Genomic DNA, 18001 nt, shown 5'->3' on the forward strand with positions numbered 1-18001 from the left:
TTTCTATCTATCTGCGTAATGAGTTTATGCCCTCTTTTTCATAATTCCCCATTTTTTGTAAAGATTTTGCTGTGATTATGAGACATGATATTTTGACATACCGTGGCCTAAAGCATAATTTCTAAAAGGGTGTGTTAAAACGTATTTGCCTTAAATGGGATGCTCTAAAAATACTGCTGTCAGACTATAGCTTCCTGCCCCACGCTTCTTACCGCCCTGCACCCTGGATTTAAGAATATGAAGACTGTTTAAAGTATTCGTGCACATACTTTCTCTTAAAACGTTTTACTTATATGAAAACGTTTTACTTATGAAAACGTTTGCAATAAAACCCCTTATTTCATGTTTTGTATAAGGATACATATTCTTTTCCCTCAGGAAGTTGGTGAACAACAAGGATCACTGTGTGTATTTTACGACTTCACGGCCGAAAAGTAAGTAACATCATTGTTTTTAACATAACTTTCTTGGTTCGGTTTAATTCACAATGGGCGTATAAATGGGCACAAACACATGCCTAAGAGGAAAAATAATTTAGCTGCAATATGACAAATACAGAAATCGATATGTGGCTAGTAGAAAGATGTTTGGTTATTCATTTGTCTGTATAATGGTTCATAATCTTTTGCCTGCACACTGGTGCCACAGTCGTACCTGACACAGTGAGAAATAATTTTAGTGTTTGGGATCTTGTGGCAGAAATGTATGGGATATCAAGAGAAGAAAAGTTTCACACTGATCTTTACAACAGACTGAAAAATCCTGGGATTGACGAAACAAATGTTCGTGCAAACATCGTGGATGCCGATGAATGAAAATTCTCTCTATGACTCAAACAACAGTTGGATGTAATGAATGGAATAATTATAATCAGGATCCTTCTCCAACACGATAAGTATGCCATTAGTCCATAAGTGCTGATCCCTTAAACATCACAGAATGCTTCTATTCATTAATGCATATGCAATCAATATGAAATTGAGCAGAATTTCACTCATTAAAGTCAGTTATCAGCATTAGATCTGAAACTATTGGAGATCATCGACTATTACCATAAAGGGCCCAAATTATTCAGCGGCCCACAGTACACAATAATGTGAGAACTCGCGAGCACAAAATGATATTGTGTTTTCTGTGATTGCTGTAATACGTATAGACCCTCTGTCTTTATCTCTGCCTGATTTCGCAGCTAAAGTTACATAACGCAACGTTACACGTCAGCTGATTTTGTTTACTCGGAATTGCATGCCTTTCCCTCTTCCTCTTCTAACTGTTTGGTTGTTTTTGTTGTTGTTGTTGTTGTTGTTGTTGTTGTTGTTTTAATTCAAAGTGAAACGGGGGCGTGGTCCCAAGAGGGTTGTGACGTCATCCATGTGAATAGTTCCCACACGGTGTGCGAATGCAATCACTTGACCAACTTCGCGCTTCTACTTCAAACCACTGATTTCGAGGTACGTCGGGTGCTCAAACTATACTTACCATGACAATTTTAGTCGGTAGCTGTGCGTGCAGTATAGCATTTTCGACAGCAGTAACTGATCCTGTGACTAGTATTAGAGAATGTTGCAGGTGATCATAGATGCCTTGTCATCACTTAAATTGGCTCCAAGCAGATTTTATTATATTGTTTTCGTCACGGTAAAAGGTTATGCAAGTTAACCACGAATTTTGCATGCGGAATCAACACTAAGATCAATGTTATGATAGTACTATAACATTTTATGATTATTATACTACATTACGATAATAATCATTTATGAGCACTTGTGAAATGGAAATCAAACGTGCTTGGGATAAGAATATTTTGTAGGTATATGCTTTACCGTGCAGATTGTAGGTCGCATGTAAATGTTGACGAGACTGGCAGGTTCTACTGCTTTCCTTCGGAAAATTATGTACATAGCTGGTACGAATGACCCTTCTTTTACAGTCGATGAAGGGCACTTCACTCGTTTTCAGAGCGACATAATGCACAAGCTTTACAAGACAATTTATGGGATTCATCAATCCTGTTCAAACAAAGAATGAACTTGCGTAGACCAGACGACTAGAATGATAGGAAAGCATCCATTTCATTATTTTGCATTGATTGTTTTATCAATCTCTATCTATTGATATTGCCAAATACCACTTTTGCTGTCAGGTGGGTGTGCTGGCAAGCAGCATTTATAAGGATTACTTGAATAATCATTATAATTGTCACAGGTGCTTATCCCAGTGAATAAAATTCAACATGCCTGTTGGTACGAATGACCTTTTTTTCTGCCCATGTGCAAAGTGGAACTCTAAACTGGCTTATAGCAGCATGAACTGCTCACCATAGACTGATGTTGGCTTTACGTTTTACAACAACGAAATAGATAATAGGCCTACTTTAAATTCTTAATATTGTATGCATTCCGTTTTAGATTTCCGAGAAGGATGAGCGCATTCTTCAAATCATCTCTCAAATTGGCATCGGTCTGTCTCTCGTAGCGCTGTTCGTTGGCTTTTTCACCATTGCTGCAACTTACAAGTAAGGAAGTTGTAAATAATATTATGCAACAATATACTGGTGACACGAATGCCATCCCTAATTGTAAAAGATATCATGTTATGTTGTCTGCCTAGAAATTGTTTGGATTGGTTTGTTGATTGTTTGTTTTAGAGAGGGAGTAGCTCATCCCCACCAATCCCTCTCCTAAAAATATATCGAAATGTCTTAATGGTGCATGATAGTTTGAAGATGGTGACTGGGTGCCTATAGAAGTGACAAAAAGAAAAGGAAGAAGAAAACTTTTAGATTCTAATTTATGAGTTGCTGTCCTTTCTGCCGGCAATTAACGCTGTTTCGCATAAGAAAGAAGCCGCAATAATTATAATGATGCGGTGATAGTAAGTTTTGATAGTTGCATGTTATATGCATCTGCGTCGTCACTGCATTCAAATGTTAATGTATACAGTTGCAAAAAATAAATAAATAAACCCAAACACGTTCATGATAATACAACTATTATGTATTGTATGGTGATAGATGATGTTATTTTCAAGTCTTCTGATTTGTTTGTTTGTTGTTGTTGTTTTTTTTCTTGCTCTTTCATTAACTCGCCGACCGCTCCACAATTCAGGAGTCTTCATAATCGCGAGGCCGCCCTCATCCACTTGAATCTTATTGCCGCCATGTTTATAGGTCACATGATTTTTGTTGCCGGCGTGAGTGATGTCGGTCATCAGGTAAGGAGCGTGTGTCACGCAGACTTGTCAAGCGTCAGACAAAGTTGTTACTGATGTTGTTGCGTAGAAATTATTTCATTTCCAACAATGCAAAACATATACGTACACAAAATAACACATCATCAGTACAATTAACAACTGAATGTGAGACGTACTTTAATTTTACATTGTTATATATTTTATTCGTCTTGTATCATATTCAACTTTATATTTTGATTGCCGTTTTAACTTTTCGTATTTTGTATTGTATTGTATGTAATGTATTGTTATGGATTGTAACATTGTACTGTTCAAAAGTTGTTTCAAATTGTAAACTGTATTTTAATATTTTTATGTAATACAGGGCTCTCTTGTAAAAAGAGTTCTATGTACTGAAGATACCACCCTGTATAGAGAACACAGAATAAATAAAAAAATAAAACTACAAGTAACAAAGAACAAAGAAAAATACGTGAAATTAAGAATACTACGCATCACATAAGCAGATAAACTTGAATTACAGTTAAAGTTGCAGGAAATGGAGGAGACGTGCTGAAAAGCCAAGCTTGTATTTTGCATTCTCCTCGTGGACAAAATGACTAAATAACATCAAGGAAGCAAGTTGCTTAGATATATAAAGGATTATGTCGCCATAATGCGATATTATCAATATGGCCTATACGTTGCAAAACTAAATGAGTCATGATTGGAAATAAATTCGTAATGTCTGATATAAAAGACTAAACGTGACAAAGAGAGGAAAGGAATAAGATCGAAATATTCCAAACAAAATTCCATAGAATATGCGAGAGACTATCAGTGTAAGGACACAGAGTTCATGTACGTGTGTATATACGTATGAGGTTGTGTGAGTGAGAATGAGAGTATGTGTGAGAATTAACAAGAAACGTGTTTACTCTTTAACGCTTGATTGCAATGGTATTTGAGAAATATCTAAAAAGCCTTCATTATCCTTCATTATACTGTAGTGAATATGTCATTCAAGAATGTTGCAGACAATCACCTTTTAACCATGGCCCTCCTACGTAAACACCTGTATTTTCACTCAATCAATGTCTCCATACAGTCATATACGCAATGTTGTCACAAGGAATTCCATAATAACTTAATTTTGATTCATCACGTTAAAATATTATTGTTAAGCATGCATACTCGGGGATTACAACTGCATGCATGTGTTTTGAAGTTGGCTTTAAGTTCTCTTCACCACGATACATCTTATCTCTGCTCAGCCTCCATAAACCATCTCGATCTGGACTGCGCTCCTCTAAAGCCTCTTGTCTTCTCATCCCCAAAACTAAAAGATCATGCATGGGGGGACAGAGCATTAATATGTCAGCAGCTCCCCTATTATGGAACAGACTGCCGAACTCAGTGAAGCATTGCGAGACTGCAAATGACTTAAAGAGAAAACTAAAATTGCACATTGGTCTAGTTTTCTTTGAGGAGGAACATGCTGTAGCTGTAAGAACTTATAATAGACCGTCGGATTGTGTATTTGGTTACTCATATCATTATTATTATTATTATCAGTATCATTATTATTGTCATTTATTATTATTATCATTATCATTATTATTATTATTATCAGTATCATTATTATTGCCATTTATTATTATCATTATTATTATTATTATTATAATTATTACATGTATTACGATTCTAACACTCTTGTCTCTGTTGACGCCGATGCAGACACGATGTCGAGCAGTCGCCATTCTGATCCACTTCTTTTACCTCGCGACCTTCTTCTGGATGCTCATGGAAGGGGTGTACATTTACTTCCGGGCCACGAGCGTCTTCAAAAGCAACAACCGTCAGCTGATTATCTACCACGCACTCGCATGGGGTAGGTATCCAATGCGCACGCGCACAAATCATCGTGACTCATCATTATTATCCTTAAAGGACAAGTTCACCTTCATAAACATAAGGATTGAGAGAATGCAGCAATATTAGTAGAACACATCAGTGAAAGTTTGAGGAAAATTGGACAATCGATGGAAAAGTTATGAATTTTTAAAATTTTTGTGTTGGAACCGCTGGATGAGGAGACTACTAAGGCTCGTGATGTCATATGAGTACAACAGTATAAAGAAAATGTAAAGAAAATTCAACATATTTTCACTTTTTTCGCATAATAAAAAGAGCACTTAACTTGCCTCTTTCTAAAGGCAATGGGAATAATATTATCCATAACATATGTCAGTAACGAGTCAAGGGAATGTGTACTTTTTTCAAAAGATGAAATGTTGTGAAATTCTTTTTATATTTTCCTTATATTGTTGTACGCATGTGACATCATACACTGCAGTAGTCTTCTCATCCAGCAGTGACTGCACAAAAACTTCAAAAATTCACAACTTTTGACAGATTGTCCAATTTTCCTCAAACTTTCAATGGTGTGTTCTACTAATATTGCTACATTCTCTCAATCCTTATGGTAATGAAGGTGAACTTGTCCTTTAACTACTATGAAAACGACTGTCCCATAGGTGAACTTGATTTCAAAGGCAGCATAAAAAAGCAGAACACAATCAATCCTATACAACTCCAAATTATGAACAAAAATTGACGGGTATAGCAAGAAGAACAAATAATGCGCGTGACGTTTATGTGAGAAGTTCGATCACCCTTTGTTCATATCTTTCGTCTGTTTGTCAATGTAAATATATTCCTCCACCATAAATTCTATACGGATGTATGTAAATATATCTACATTGCAGGGTGTCCGGTCCTTATCGTCATGATCACGGCTGTGATAAACATCAATTTCTATGGGACATCTTATGCCTGCTGGTTATCGAGAGATCGGGGTGCCGTATGGGCCTTCGCCGGACCCGTGGTCGTCGTCATTGTGGTAACACCATGATCTCCTCATTGTTTGTTGGTCAGGGCAATAAATAAACAAATAAATACAATGTAAATGAATACATAAATAAATGAATAAATCAATACATTTATATACATAGATAAATAAATAAATAAATAAATGAAAATAATAAATACATGCATACATAAAGAATGAAAGAAAAAAAGAAAGAAGAGCAACGCTAAATTATAAGATTGAGTTTTAATCAATTATTTTTTTCTCTAATCTGTCTCTTTTGATGATAAGATGCTCATTGTTCTCGTTCTTTTGGCACATACCGATTGAGTCGTCACTACTGAGAAAACTGCAAGAAGATTGATTTTGTTAACATCCTCAAAAACTAAACTAAAATTAAACTAACTACACAGTCATGATGTCTGGCTATACATATAGAAGTAGATCAAAAATAATCACAAAGATATCATATTTAGAATAAAGGAGTGTCAAGTGGAGAAAATTGCGGGTACATACAGTGGACGGAGAGTACATTTTTGCCGGACCAAGAAACGTTCCTCCATTTAGATGTTAATCGGAAGATCAATATCCCTTTTTTAATTCAGAATTCCAGTATAATTAAATATAAAAAAGGAGGTAACAAAACTTTGAAAAATACAGTAATATTTCTATCATGATTAAATCTGAATACACGTACCCGCAAAACAAATAATCAATAAAAGAATATTATTGTTAGATACTGATTGAGGTTTACCCGACCGAATCAAAAACATATTATGCACCCAAAATAGAGAAAATTAAATCTGTGGAAGATTTTGTTTCTTTCACTTCACTTCTTTCACCAAGAAAATTTCCTCCATTTAGATGTTAATCGGAAGATCAATATCCCTTTTTTAATTAAGAAGCAGTACAGATGCTAAGTGTATGCCGTGGCAGAAGAAACTTTTGATGCAATCACGTGACAATTGATGCGTCTGTAATACTTCAATCTATGTCACTACACCACTCGTTGTCGTCTTTTTCTTATTCAGTTCAATTTAATCTGGTTTGTCAAAAATACTGCCACGGCAGCCGAGATGCTGAATTTACAATTTAAAAACGTGTACAGCATAGAAAAAAAATCCAGTATAATTAGATATCAAAAAACGGAGGTAATAAAACTTTGAAAAATACAGTGGGTAATATTTCTATCATGATTAAATCTGAATACACGTACCCGAAAAACAAATAATCAATAAGAGAATATTATTGTTAGATACTGTGTGAGGTATATCCGACCGAATCAAAAACCTTATACCTGAAATGGAAAAAAATAATCTGTGGAAGATTTTGTTTCTTTCACTTCAACCTTCAACAAATCGTTTCCTCTCTAGGCAAACGTGATCATACTCGTCATAGTCCTGCAGAAGTTCCTCTCCATCAAATCTATGAGCGACAAATCAAAGTTTGAGCAAGTGAAGTAAGTCACGTCAAATTAATCTAAGTTTTATATAGTGTACATGAATGTATGTACATAAAATTATAAATACATTATTTTCATGAATAAACATTATATATACAAATGCATAGTATATCAAGTATATATAAATAAATGAACACATGTGAATATATTTATAAGTATATAATGATATGATTGTGACAATGATGGTGCTGCTGCTGCTGATAATTTTAATAATAATAATGATAATAATAATAATAATAATAATAATAATAATAATAATAATAATAACAATGATAACGGGAAGTCAATATTGTCTTTTACCACCAGAAGTAAAGCCGAAATGGTACATATTGCAATAGTGTATAACCGCCTGCCTACAGGTAGTGTTTGTAAGACACAACTTTGTAGTGGTAGTGGTATTTAGTCATTGTACATTCATACATTTTTAAACCATTCAAACGGGGTTTTTATTTTGCTTTGCTTTGCTTTGTTTTGTTTTGTTTTGGGTTTTTGATACAGAAAATCCACTCGCGCAGTTGTGATTTTGCTCCCCTTGCTGGGAATCACGTGGATGCTGGGTTTCCTAGCAACAAGCTCCTCCACCATCTTTTTCCAGTACGCATTCGCTATTCTCAATTCCCTCCAGGTATGTCATTCCCTCGCTCCAAGTGTATCATGCATTTAACTCTATGAATACACTCGGTAAGTTGTTTTTACACAATGCTCAGGGAATCTGAGGTGGCGGGGCCCTGAAAGTGTTAATGCGTTTCCGAGAGCTAAATCATCCGATTTCACCGCCTTCTAAATTCACGCACCAGAAATGAGCTGACTGTTGTGTTCGCGGGAAGATCTGTAGCGTAGAATCAACGTTAATTCGTATGGTAGGACTATAAAACTGATCATGACAAACATCTTTCATGCCTATATCCAGGCTCAATTGCACATGCAATATAGTAAAAGTTTTCTTTTAAAAAACAACAACAAAGAACTGGCCTGACAAAGTGGGCTATTGAACGCTCATGCATTAACCTCATCGTTCTTTGAAAATCCTGAAAATTCGAGTGTTTCTTTGTTTGCTTATTTATTCTAGAGAAATGTTATGAAAAAGCAAAACGCAGTGAAATATATCTAGCATTAAAATTACTGAGATCGGAGACATGTACCTTTCCTGACGGAGGCGAGAGTCATGATTTCTTCCTCGTGGTGAATTCTTACTTTTTGCTACTGGTATGTTTTCAACAATCAACAGGGTGTATTCATCTGCGCGTTCCACTGTTTTTGGAATGATGACGTCATGAAGATAGTGAAGCTGAAGTACAAACGATCCAAGGAACATTTCGATGCTATCACAAGCCAATCGGTAAATCTCTACGTTCGTTTATTGACCCTCCTCTGGCGATCAAGACTGCACTGATGCTGCCATTTATCGGCGATGCAGAAACAAATCGAATTCAAAATCATCCTTATGATAGCAGAAACTAACATTTTATTTTTTTTTCTCTTTTTTAATAATGAATTCGATATTCCTTGGTAAAACAACAGATTATCATACAGGAAATCGACTGCTATGTCCCTCCACTCGTTCAATGACGAACTACGTACTGTCTCCCTTTACGCATCTAGGTAGAGGAGGGTAGCAGAAAGGCAATTTAATGGGTAAAATCAAATTTGAAGAGAGTGGTGGGGAATAGGAAAGCCGTCACGTTAAACACACTTCCAGTTGCAAGCATGTCTTAATTTTCTACAGTTTATTTTAAAACGATTTGCAGATTTAAAGGCCTCGGCACACCGTCCTTTTTTTTTTTTTGCGTTTTGTGGGGATTTTTTTTTTTTTTTTTTTGTGCTATGGTGCGCCAAAAGGAACTATATCTAGTTCTGTTTAAAAAAAACACCCACACACACAAATCAATAGGCCATAATTGGGTACAAATTCACCCAAAATTTTATGCTTATGTCAGAATCAAAAGAGCAACAAGATAACCTGTTGAAGATTTATTTTGTAGTAAAATTATGAAAAAAAAAAACTGATATTGTAGCAGAACCAGATATGGTTCCTTTTGTGGCCCCATAGCAAAAAGTCGGACCGTTGCCGTTTAGACCGTGCTCAGTGTGCCGAAGCCTTAATGTAAGTGATTTCTATAGTATTGTCTTAAACTTGAACTTTATGTGTGTAAATCAATAAATTGAACTTTATTTGTGTAAATCAATAAGGCATAATTATATAATATCTCGTGTGTGACTGTACTTCTACATCATTATACAGACCACTATTCCGAACTAACTACACTCTACATTCTATTGACATGATTAACACAATCAAAACTCAATTCCTCTCATATTATTATATTGTTATCATATCTATTTCTAACGCAGGGCTCAAGTTTTGCGCGTCCAGGCTCGTCGAACTCAAAAGTAGGACCAGGTGCGTGACGACAGAAACTCTTCTGCTCACTCAGTGTGTATGCTGCGAGCTCCCGATTGTATTCTTCATCTTTATCTACCTCTCTCTCCCCATCTCTAGCTCTGTTTGTTCGTCACTTTTTTCTCTCTCTCGTATTACATGTATGTATACAGTATCCTACATCTTTGCATTACTATATCCATGTATGTTTGCATCTACATACGTGCCCCTCTCTCTCACATGCACTCTTATTACTCTCTGTATCATACCAGCATCAGCGTGTCATTGTTATAACTTCTCTTTTCATGTTGTTAATGCTATCACTGTTGATTGACATTTTCCTCGCGTATAAACAATATGCCTTCATTCGGGATTCATGAAATACTGACTATGTTGCTGTAGGAGGCTTTAAATGGTTCCTAAACGTAATGTGTGTGTGTATATATATATATATATATATATATATATATATATATATGTGTGTGTGTGTGTGTGTGTGCGCGCGCGCGCGCGTGTGGGTGTGTATGTGTGTGAATTGTAAGTCGTGACAATTTCTATAAGTCTGGCGCAACTTCCATATTTGACCATAATATTTCAAATATGATTCTGGGAAAACCCAGAAGACAATAGCGTTGTTTAGTCGTCTTGGTACTCAGTGAAAAAAAAAAAGAAGAAGAATTATGATCATAAAATGATGAAGTAAAAAAACAACAACACTTGGGCATAAATACAGAATAAAATGAGAACACCTCATTTGAATATACCAAACACTACACAATTGTGTGCATATGGTGAAATTATGAAATGGTAGCAGAATGGTATAGACTTAGCAGTTACGTTATTTTATCTGAATTAATAATATCAATAATAGTAACAAGTAATAATAACAATAACATAGTAATAATGATGATGATAATAACGGTGATTACATGATGTTATGGAAAGATAAACTATAGATTACTTTTCACACTATGTCGTGGTGTTCAAAGAAGTCTTTGAACAAAAATATGTTAACCATTCTATATCGTCATCCTCCAATACAGCTCCACGACGGGAAGCCTTCAGCGAGTCTTCACCCTCCACCGTCGCCACGATGTCGTCGTGATCGGCGTCAGATCAAAGTCGTTTCATTTCAATTCGAATCAAAGGCGGAACGAACTCGAGTGCGACAAGAAATGCAAGACAAACAAAGTGCACGTAACTCTAGCGAAAGAATATATTATGTGGTTCATATAAGATGAGAATTACATACAAACTTATGGGAAATACTAGCCACAGTACGGCTGTAGGAAAAAAAAAGATCAAGAGCACATTACAGACCATATTAATATCATTATCATGTCGTTGTGTGCCCTACTAGAAAAATACACACGAGGTAGGTTTACTACAGGATTACAGTGTTGATATCATGTTTTATAACAATGGAAACGAATAGGACGGTGTGATAAGCCTAAAAATTAATCGAAATGGCAATCACAGCATACAGTTTTTCCTCTAATGATAAAAAGAAATTGAATCTGAATGGCTGGCAGCTAATCGCTTACAGGATTATTGATTTTGATTATTATTCATAAGTATCGAGTGTGATTTTTCTCAAGGAACAAAAATGTCAATGTATTGGGATACGAACCCAAATAGAGGTGAAAATGCAGGCGTAATAAGTTATCTTACGTGAAAGTTAGACCAGTAGCAGACTATTTCTCTTTTCAAATATACAGGGTTGCGCTGAACAATATTGTGATGGGCCATCAATGTGAAAAGATTATTGGTATGATGCTGGACATTTGTTAAGACGATAAACAATGAATTATTAACGATGTGTTTATTCTACAGGATTACGTTCGTAGCACATTTTATCAGTACAACTGTATCCAATTTGGTTTGCGTTCTGTGCAGTATAGAGCAATATAAAATTCTATAAAGTTCTCATTAAGTATCATTCTGAAATACCTGGAAGTCCTGAAGCTACTGCAATATGAATACATATGCAATTTTCACCACCATCGATCTTTCATTCTTAACTATTATGAAACAAATATTAATGAAAATACTTTGATTTTGATTTATATGCCTATATTGTGGACTGAGGGCAGATAAAAGTGCAATATATACTATGTAGTGCCTATTAACTTTTGCGTATTGTTACTATAGTTTTGTACTGGGTTTGTAAATAATCAACTACAGTTCACGTTTCTTGGTATATCATTCAGCAACTATAATGCGTGAACCTTTGCAACTTTTTGTCATGTTTTCGTCATTTCAGTACTGAATATCTTCTTTTTTTTTTATTTGTTTAGAATAAATAGAAAGCAAAAATTAATTTAGTGAGGATGTATGTCTGACAATGGGATACTTTTGCGTCATGGTGGCGACTAACGTGACTATTATTATGATCATGAGTGTTTTGTGAAAATCTCATGAACAGGGGCGGATCCAGGAATTCTGTAAAGGGAGGGGGCAACTAATATTTCTGGTGCCACTTCCGGGTTTCATTTCATTTTTTCTTTTTATTTCTTTTGTTTTCAACAATAAAGGGGGGGGGGGGGGCGTGCGCCGGTTGTGCCCCCCCCCCCCCCCCCCCTCTGGATCCGCCACTGATGAACATGAACATTCCATTGACCTTTTCATTTGCCTCCGATATCAATAAAGCTGCCCTAATTTCCTTTGGTTGATTTTACTCTAGCTATCGAGACCAACTTAAATTGCATCCTCCGCAGGAAAAAGACAGGCATTGCATTTAAAAAACGACAACAACAAAACCCCTAAATGATGGTTTGATATACCAGAGTCTACCTGGGCCCTGTTTTATGAAGAGTTAAAATTGATTATAAAGTTGATTTCAACTGTCAATCTATGGCAGACTGGCAGACTGTGTGGTAAGGAAATTTAGAATCGATTTTATCTTTTGATCAATCGGATCTATCGAGTCACGACAGTATTTTGCAGTTGGATAGCTTTTGATAATAATACTTGTCTTTTGATAATGGATTATTTTGTCATCATTATGCAAATAATATCGTGTACATTCATTGCATTCTCTACTTGGTGAAAGAAGCGCGATGACCATTCATTTCGTGTCTTTTTACATGCATTATCACGCCATTATTATGCAACATAATGTACATAACGCGCTCTCTACTATAGCACATTAGATGAAATAAGTGCCATACCGTATACTTTATACTACCAAATTTACAATATGCACGTGTAATCTCAAAGGAAACAACAGCATATATAGGCCTATATGGATTGAGTGAAAGCAGCAGTACCAGTAGAACACAAAATAAGTGAACATTTGAGGAAAATTGGACAATCCATTCAAAAGTTATGAATTTTTTAAAGTTTCGGTGTTCGTCACCGCTGAATAAGAAGACTACTACACTTCATGACGTCGTTATGGACAACAACATAAAGGAAATACGAGAATTCCACAAAATTCCACTTTTTTTCACGAAAATTACATATTTCATTGATATGTTACTGACATAATGTTAAGGGTAGTATCATTCCTCCTGATTTCTGAAAGAGGTAAGTCAAGTGCTCTTTCTTTATGCTAGAAAAGAGAAAACATGTTGAATTTTCTTTATAGTTTGAATCGAAGTATTTAGTCTCCTTGTCCAGTGATGACACTTTAACAATTCATAACTTTTGGATGGAATGTCCGATTTTCCTCAAAATTTCACCAATGCATTTGTTCTACTAATATTTCTGCTTTCTCACAAGCCCCATCCATATTTTGGCTTGGTTTCCTCAAATGTATCTTATATAGACGTGGTGGTGCGGGAATTTTCCCACATGATTGATCTTATTTGGTGCGACTTCAGATACATTAGAAAGTCTGAATGAAGACGAAGGTAATGCCCGTTTGCATAGTTTGGGAAAAATTTCTGGATTCCTTGGACAGTATTATCACTCTTTTGCTGTTGGTTATCACTTTTTGGCTGCTGATTTTAACTTTTTTTTTTTGGCTGCTTTTCATGCAAGTTTGGAAAGAAGAAGTGATAGGAAGGGAGGAAAATAAGTACATGTACATGTAAGGGATTTTAAAAAAAATTAAACGTCTAAAAACAATCTTGTTGAAATTCAGAGGCATGCATGTATGTATATAATATGTAAGAAAATTGTGCCTGTTATGTATAGTAGGTAAATCATCTCCCACAGCTTTCGAAAGTATATGGATACTATCATAGAATAAATTGAATCATGTATTTCCCTAGTTTTGTTATTTCATTATTATGTATTTATTATGTGTATAGGCCTACAAATATATATATATATATATATATATATATATATACATATACAAATAATATTCACATTGTGTTAGGGTCAAGTTGACTATGGGTGGCACATTGAAGATCCTCACCAAATAAATCTATATCACTTTTGGATTGCGTAACTACATTGTATAGACTAACGTTAACGCTGGCTGCTCAGTCTAATCAACACTCCTGTGTCCTTTTCCAAGCATCAAATGCAACTGTTATATCAATGGTTTGATCATAACGGAGCTTTCAATGAATGAAAGATTGGGTCTAATCTTCCGCCATGAATCACACATCAATTAATACTCGTAGACAGTTGGTCAAATTGTGAATTTGAAAAAAAAAATGGAATTAATAAGTTCAATAAATCTGGTAAGGATGAGTATGTTATCCTTGCAAGATATACTGAAAGTATTACAATATGTAATTTCATTAAATGCCATATTCGTCTATGTCCCAAAGATAACACAGTCTGTTGCAACTGAGTCAATAATTTGAATAAACGTTCAGTTTATCATTTCATACCAATTAGACACAATGTTTGCTGAAAGAAATAACAAAAGCATGCTGCTACATTGAGTATAATTCAAAGACACAATTAAACCAGTGAAAAACATTCTGTTAAAAGTTTTGATTTATTCATACAGCTTGGTATATATTGTTAACACTAACTGTATTTTGATACAATATAAAACTCTGTCCACAAACTTGTGCCTGTATTTTGAGTTGAGTTTGACACTTTTTAACCCATGCCAACGACAAACAAGCACATATTTGACACACTGTGATTCCTGGCATGGTTATTGTTGTCTTGAGCACGCTAGAACATTCTCCAATTTCTTCGATATTACAGCAGAGCAAGTAAGTGCTACATCCCACAGAAGAAAAACTTTATGTTGTCACAACTTTCAATGGGCTGAATTCAGAGCCCGAAAATTTGCATTGTTGAAATGAAAACTTTGCACTTTGAAGGTGAAAGCAGTCTCAAGAACTGGCAGATAATTTGTCACAAACCCTCACTACAAATCAGCATTGTTGAGGACTGGCATTTATGTTTGTAACAGGCTTCTAGAAGATGTCGCGTTATATTTATTGTATTCTACACGTTACGCAGCTCAACCCTGTTTGAAAAAAAAAAAAAAGATTTACATCTTTCAAAGTACATTTTTTTTTTTTTTTTACACGTGGTCCATTATGAAAACATGTTGAGCAACTTGAAAGTCATTCAACTCCATGAAAATGTGGCAAGATTGTATTCTTTAAATGGACTTTTAATTACACTGTATAACAATATACCGTTTCAGTAAAGTGCCTCTCATCAATTTGGTTATGATCTTCTCTTTGTCATAATGCTGACACCAACATCTTAAGTGAACATGGACAAAAATGAACATATATCCCTGCCATATCAAAACACTGCACTTCGTCTTAGAAACTTGTATAGAATCTGCTTTTGACATTAGCACTGACTAATGTACATTATGCAAGCTTAAAGGTTTTTTTGACATACAAATGCATGTTGATTTGTTGTTGACTCATGATACCCTCAACATCACTTTTGCGGTGAAATGATATTTAGAAACAATCCATATATTTTTGAATAATTTTTCTTCTTTTTTTCTTCAGATTACTTGGATACGCCAAAAAAAAAAAAAAAAAAAAAAAAAAAAAAAAAAAAAAAACCTTCCAAACCAAGATTCTGGTTGTGATCTCATCTGTCAATCATTGCTAAAAGTACTGATATGTTTAACAAAAGACATTGGAATGCACCTTCCCCTCGACTCAGCATAACTTGCATGTTTCTGTGATATTAATGTGACTAACAAAAGACATGGCAAGGGAACATGCAAGTTATGCTCAGTCTCGCGGAGGGTGCATCCCAATGTCTTTTGTTACTCATAATACATCGTAGTACTTTAGCAATGATTGACATAAAACCTTTAAAATTAGAATCAGACTCCACATTGCTCCATGATGACACTTAGTGAAAAAAAAACAAGTGCAAAAGGAGACAGATGTAAGAATTACATTGAGAATGGTTAAAAAAAAACAAAAAAAAAACACACACAAACTTGTGGTTTAGAAATAAGCAATTACAATGACCGATTATAATGACCAATCTTCACTAATGATTTATATTTGACCCAACTGTTATCTGTCGTCATCTGTTAGCAGGAATTCTTGTATTTCTTCCTTCATTTGTGACCTAGAAACATGAAGAAAAACAGCAAAAAATAAAAAAATAAAAACTTAACACTCTGTTTCACATCAAAGTCCTGACATTTTAATCTGTTGATTATCAGTAATCATTAAAGGGAAAAATCCTTCACCAAAGACTTGTTGCTTTTGAGAATGCTGTATAAAAAAAGATCTTCACCAAGGGTGTCAATGCATCATAACATAATTGCAAATATCAAAGTGGCACTTATTTACTATAACCAAACAGGTGACCAATGGAAATAAATAAAAAAAAAACCAACAACAACACTCTTATAAACGAATTGAAGCAACTTGTATGAGCACACCTGAACCCCAGTTTGTTTTTGTTTTTGTTTTTTTAATTTGTATTTCCATTCAGAAGGTGCACAGCCCTTTCAGTAAAAGACTGATTTCCAGACGGGTCCATGTCAAAAATAAAATGGTGTACAAGGTAAAACAACAAATACAAATTAGATAAAATAACCATAAATAAGAAAACAGAACAAAATACAAAATACTAGACACAATACTATATGTTTATACATGTTGACGGCAAAAGTATCCAGGAAAAATCATCCTGGGTATTAACAACCACAAAAACACACATTTCAAAACAAAACTTAAACAAATCGTATCTTCTCATATTCTCTCTAAAAATAAAAATTTTATCAGTCCATCTAATGTCATATGGTAGATCACTGAATAAAACTGCACTAGAATACAAAAATCTTTTTCTTCAAAATTTGAGTTTGGTTTTAGCAAAGATAATCTATATTATATACAGCATTTCAAAAGAACTTTGTGGAATTTGCATGCACATTCGCTTGGTAAGATATTCAAGCAAAGTATGATAAATAGATTTAAGCATAACTACGAGATTCATTCTTTTCCATGTGCTTTGTAAAGGCTCAATTCTTGATTGATTGCATAATTCATTGCTTGGTACAAACATATCAGTATTTAGAATAATTCCAACTAGGCTTTTTCGTGTGTAATGAACAGCACATTCAGAGCATTTTGAGAGTAAACTTTTTTTTTTATTTTCATGAAAAGTCATGCAAATGATAAAAGAGACATTGCTCTACAACACCTAAAAAGTCAAAATAGTACACATTCAAGGCAACACTGTGGGAGGTGGCCAAAGTTATGCCAACCCCATGGAAATACACATCATATGCTGTAGGCCTAAACACCAATGCATAAACATTTGCTCAATGGGTATACGTGCCTTCAAAAAGTTGTCCAGACCATACAACAAAGATGCTTTTATTTTAAAGAAATAAAATGCAGTCTATAAAAGAGACAATGTTCTACAGTATCTATGTAGTAAACATGGTGCACATTCAAAGACAACCGCAAGGGAGATGCCCAAATTTACCCCTATCGTCATGGCCCCATATACAGAACATGCATTTTACCAACATGAATACATAGACAGTTCTAAGCATTTATGTCTTTAAAAGTAATTCTGGCTATAAAGCAAAAACACTTTTGTCTTCATGAAAAGTAATGGAAGTAATGGAGGTGACATTGCTTTAGAATATCTGTATAATGAAAAGGGTACACATTCAAAGGCAACTGTGTGGGAAGTGCCCAAAGTTACCCGATCCCCCCCCCCCCCCCACACACACACACACACACACCAATGGCAATAA

General features: G+C 34.9%; 2 protein-coding genes across 2 annotated transcripts in view; one reads left to right on the top strand and one right to left on the bottom strand.

Moving 5' to 3' along the window:
• The window catches only part of LOC140233241 (uncharacterized), a 48578-nt gene extending 37591 nt beyond the window's left edge, over positions 1-10987 (top strand). Inside the window, exons 15-25 of the mRNA XM_072313352.1 lie at positions 379-434; positions 1331-1451; positions 2409-2515; positions 3108-3213; positions 4909-5062; positions 5940-6073; positions 7414-7499; positions 8001-8127; positions 8731-8841; positions 9855-9903; positions 10926-10987. Coding sequence (XP_072169453.1) covers positions 379-434; positions 1331-1451; positions 2409-2515; positions 3108-3213; positions 4909-5062; positions 5940-6073; positions 7414-7499; positions 8001-8127; positions 8731-8841; positions 9855-9903; positions 10926-10987 — 1113 coding nt within the window. The remainder of the gene's footprint in view (positions 1-378; positions 435-1330; positions 1452-2408; positions 2516-3107; positions 3214-4908; positions 5063-5939; positions 6074-7413; positions 7500-8000; positions 8128-8730; positions 8842-9854; positions 9904-10925) is intronic.
• Positions 10988-15835: 4848 nt separating this feature from the next.
• The window catches only part of LOC140232926 (cytoplasmic tRNA 2-thiolation protein 2-like), a 60635-nt gene continuing 58469 nt past the window's right edge, over positions 15836-18001 (bottom strand). The window contains exon 14 of the mRNA XM_072313036.1: positions 15836-16353. Coding sequence (XP_072169137.1) covers positions 16299-16353 — 55 coding nt within the window. The 3' untranslated portion in view covers positions 15836-16298. The remainder of the gene's footprint in view (positions 16354-18001) is intronic.

Source organism: Diadema setosum, chromosome 9 (assembly GCF_964275005.1).
Source record: "Diadema setosum chromosome 9, eeDiaSeto1, whole genome shotgun sequence".
In the NCBI taxonomy this organism is placed as follows: domain Eukaryota; kingdom Metazoa; phylum Echinodermata; class Echinoidea; order Diadematoida; family Diadematidae; genus Diadema; species Diadema setosum.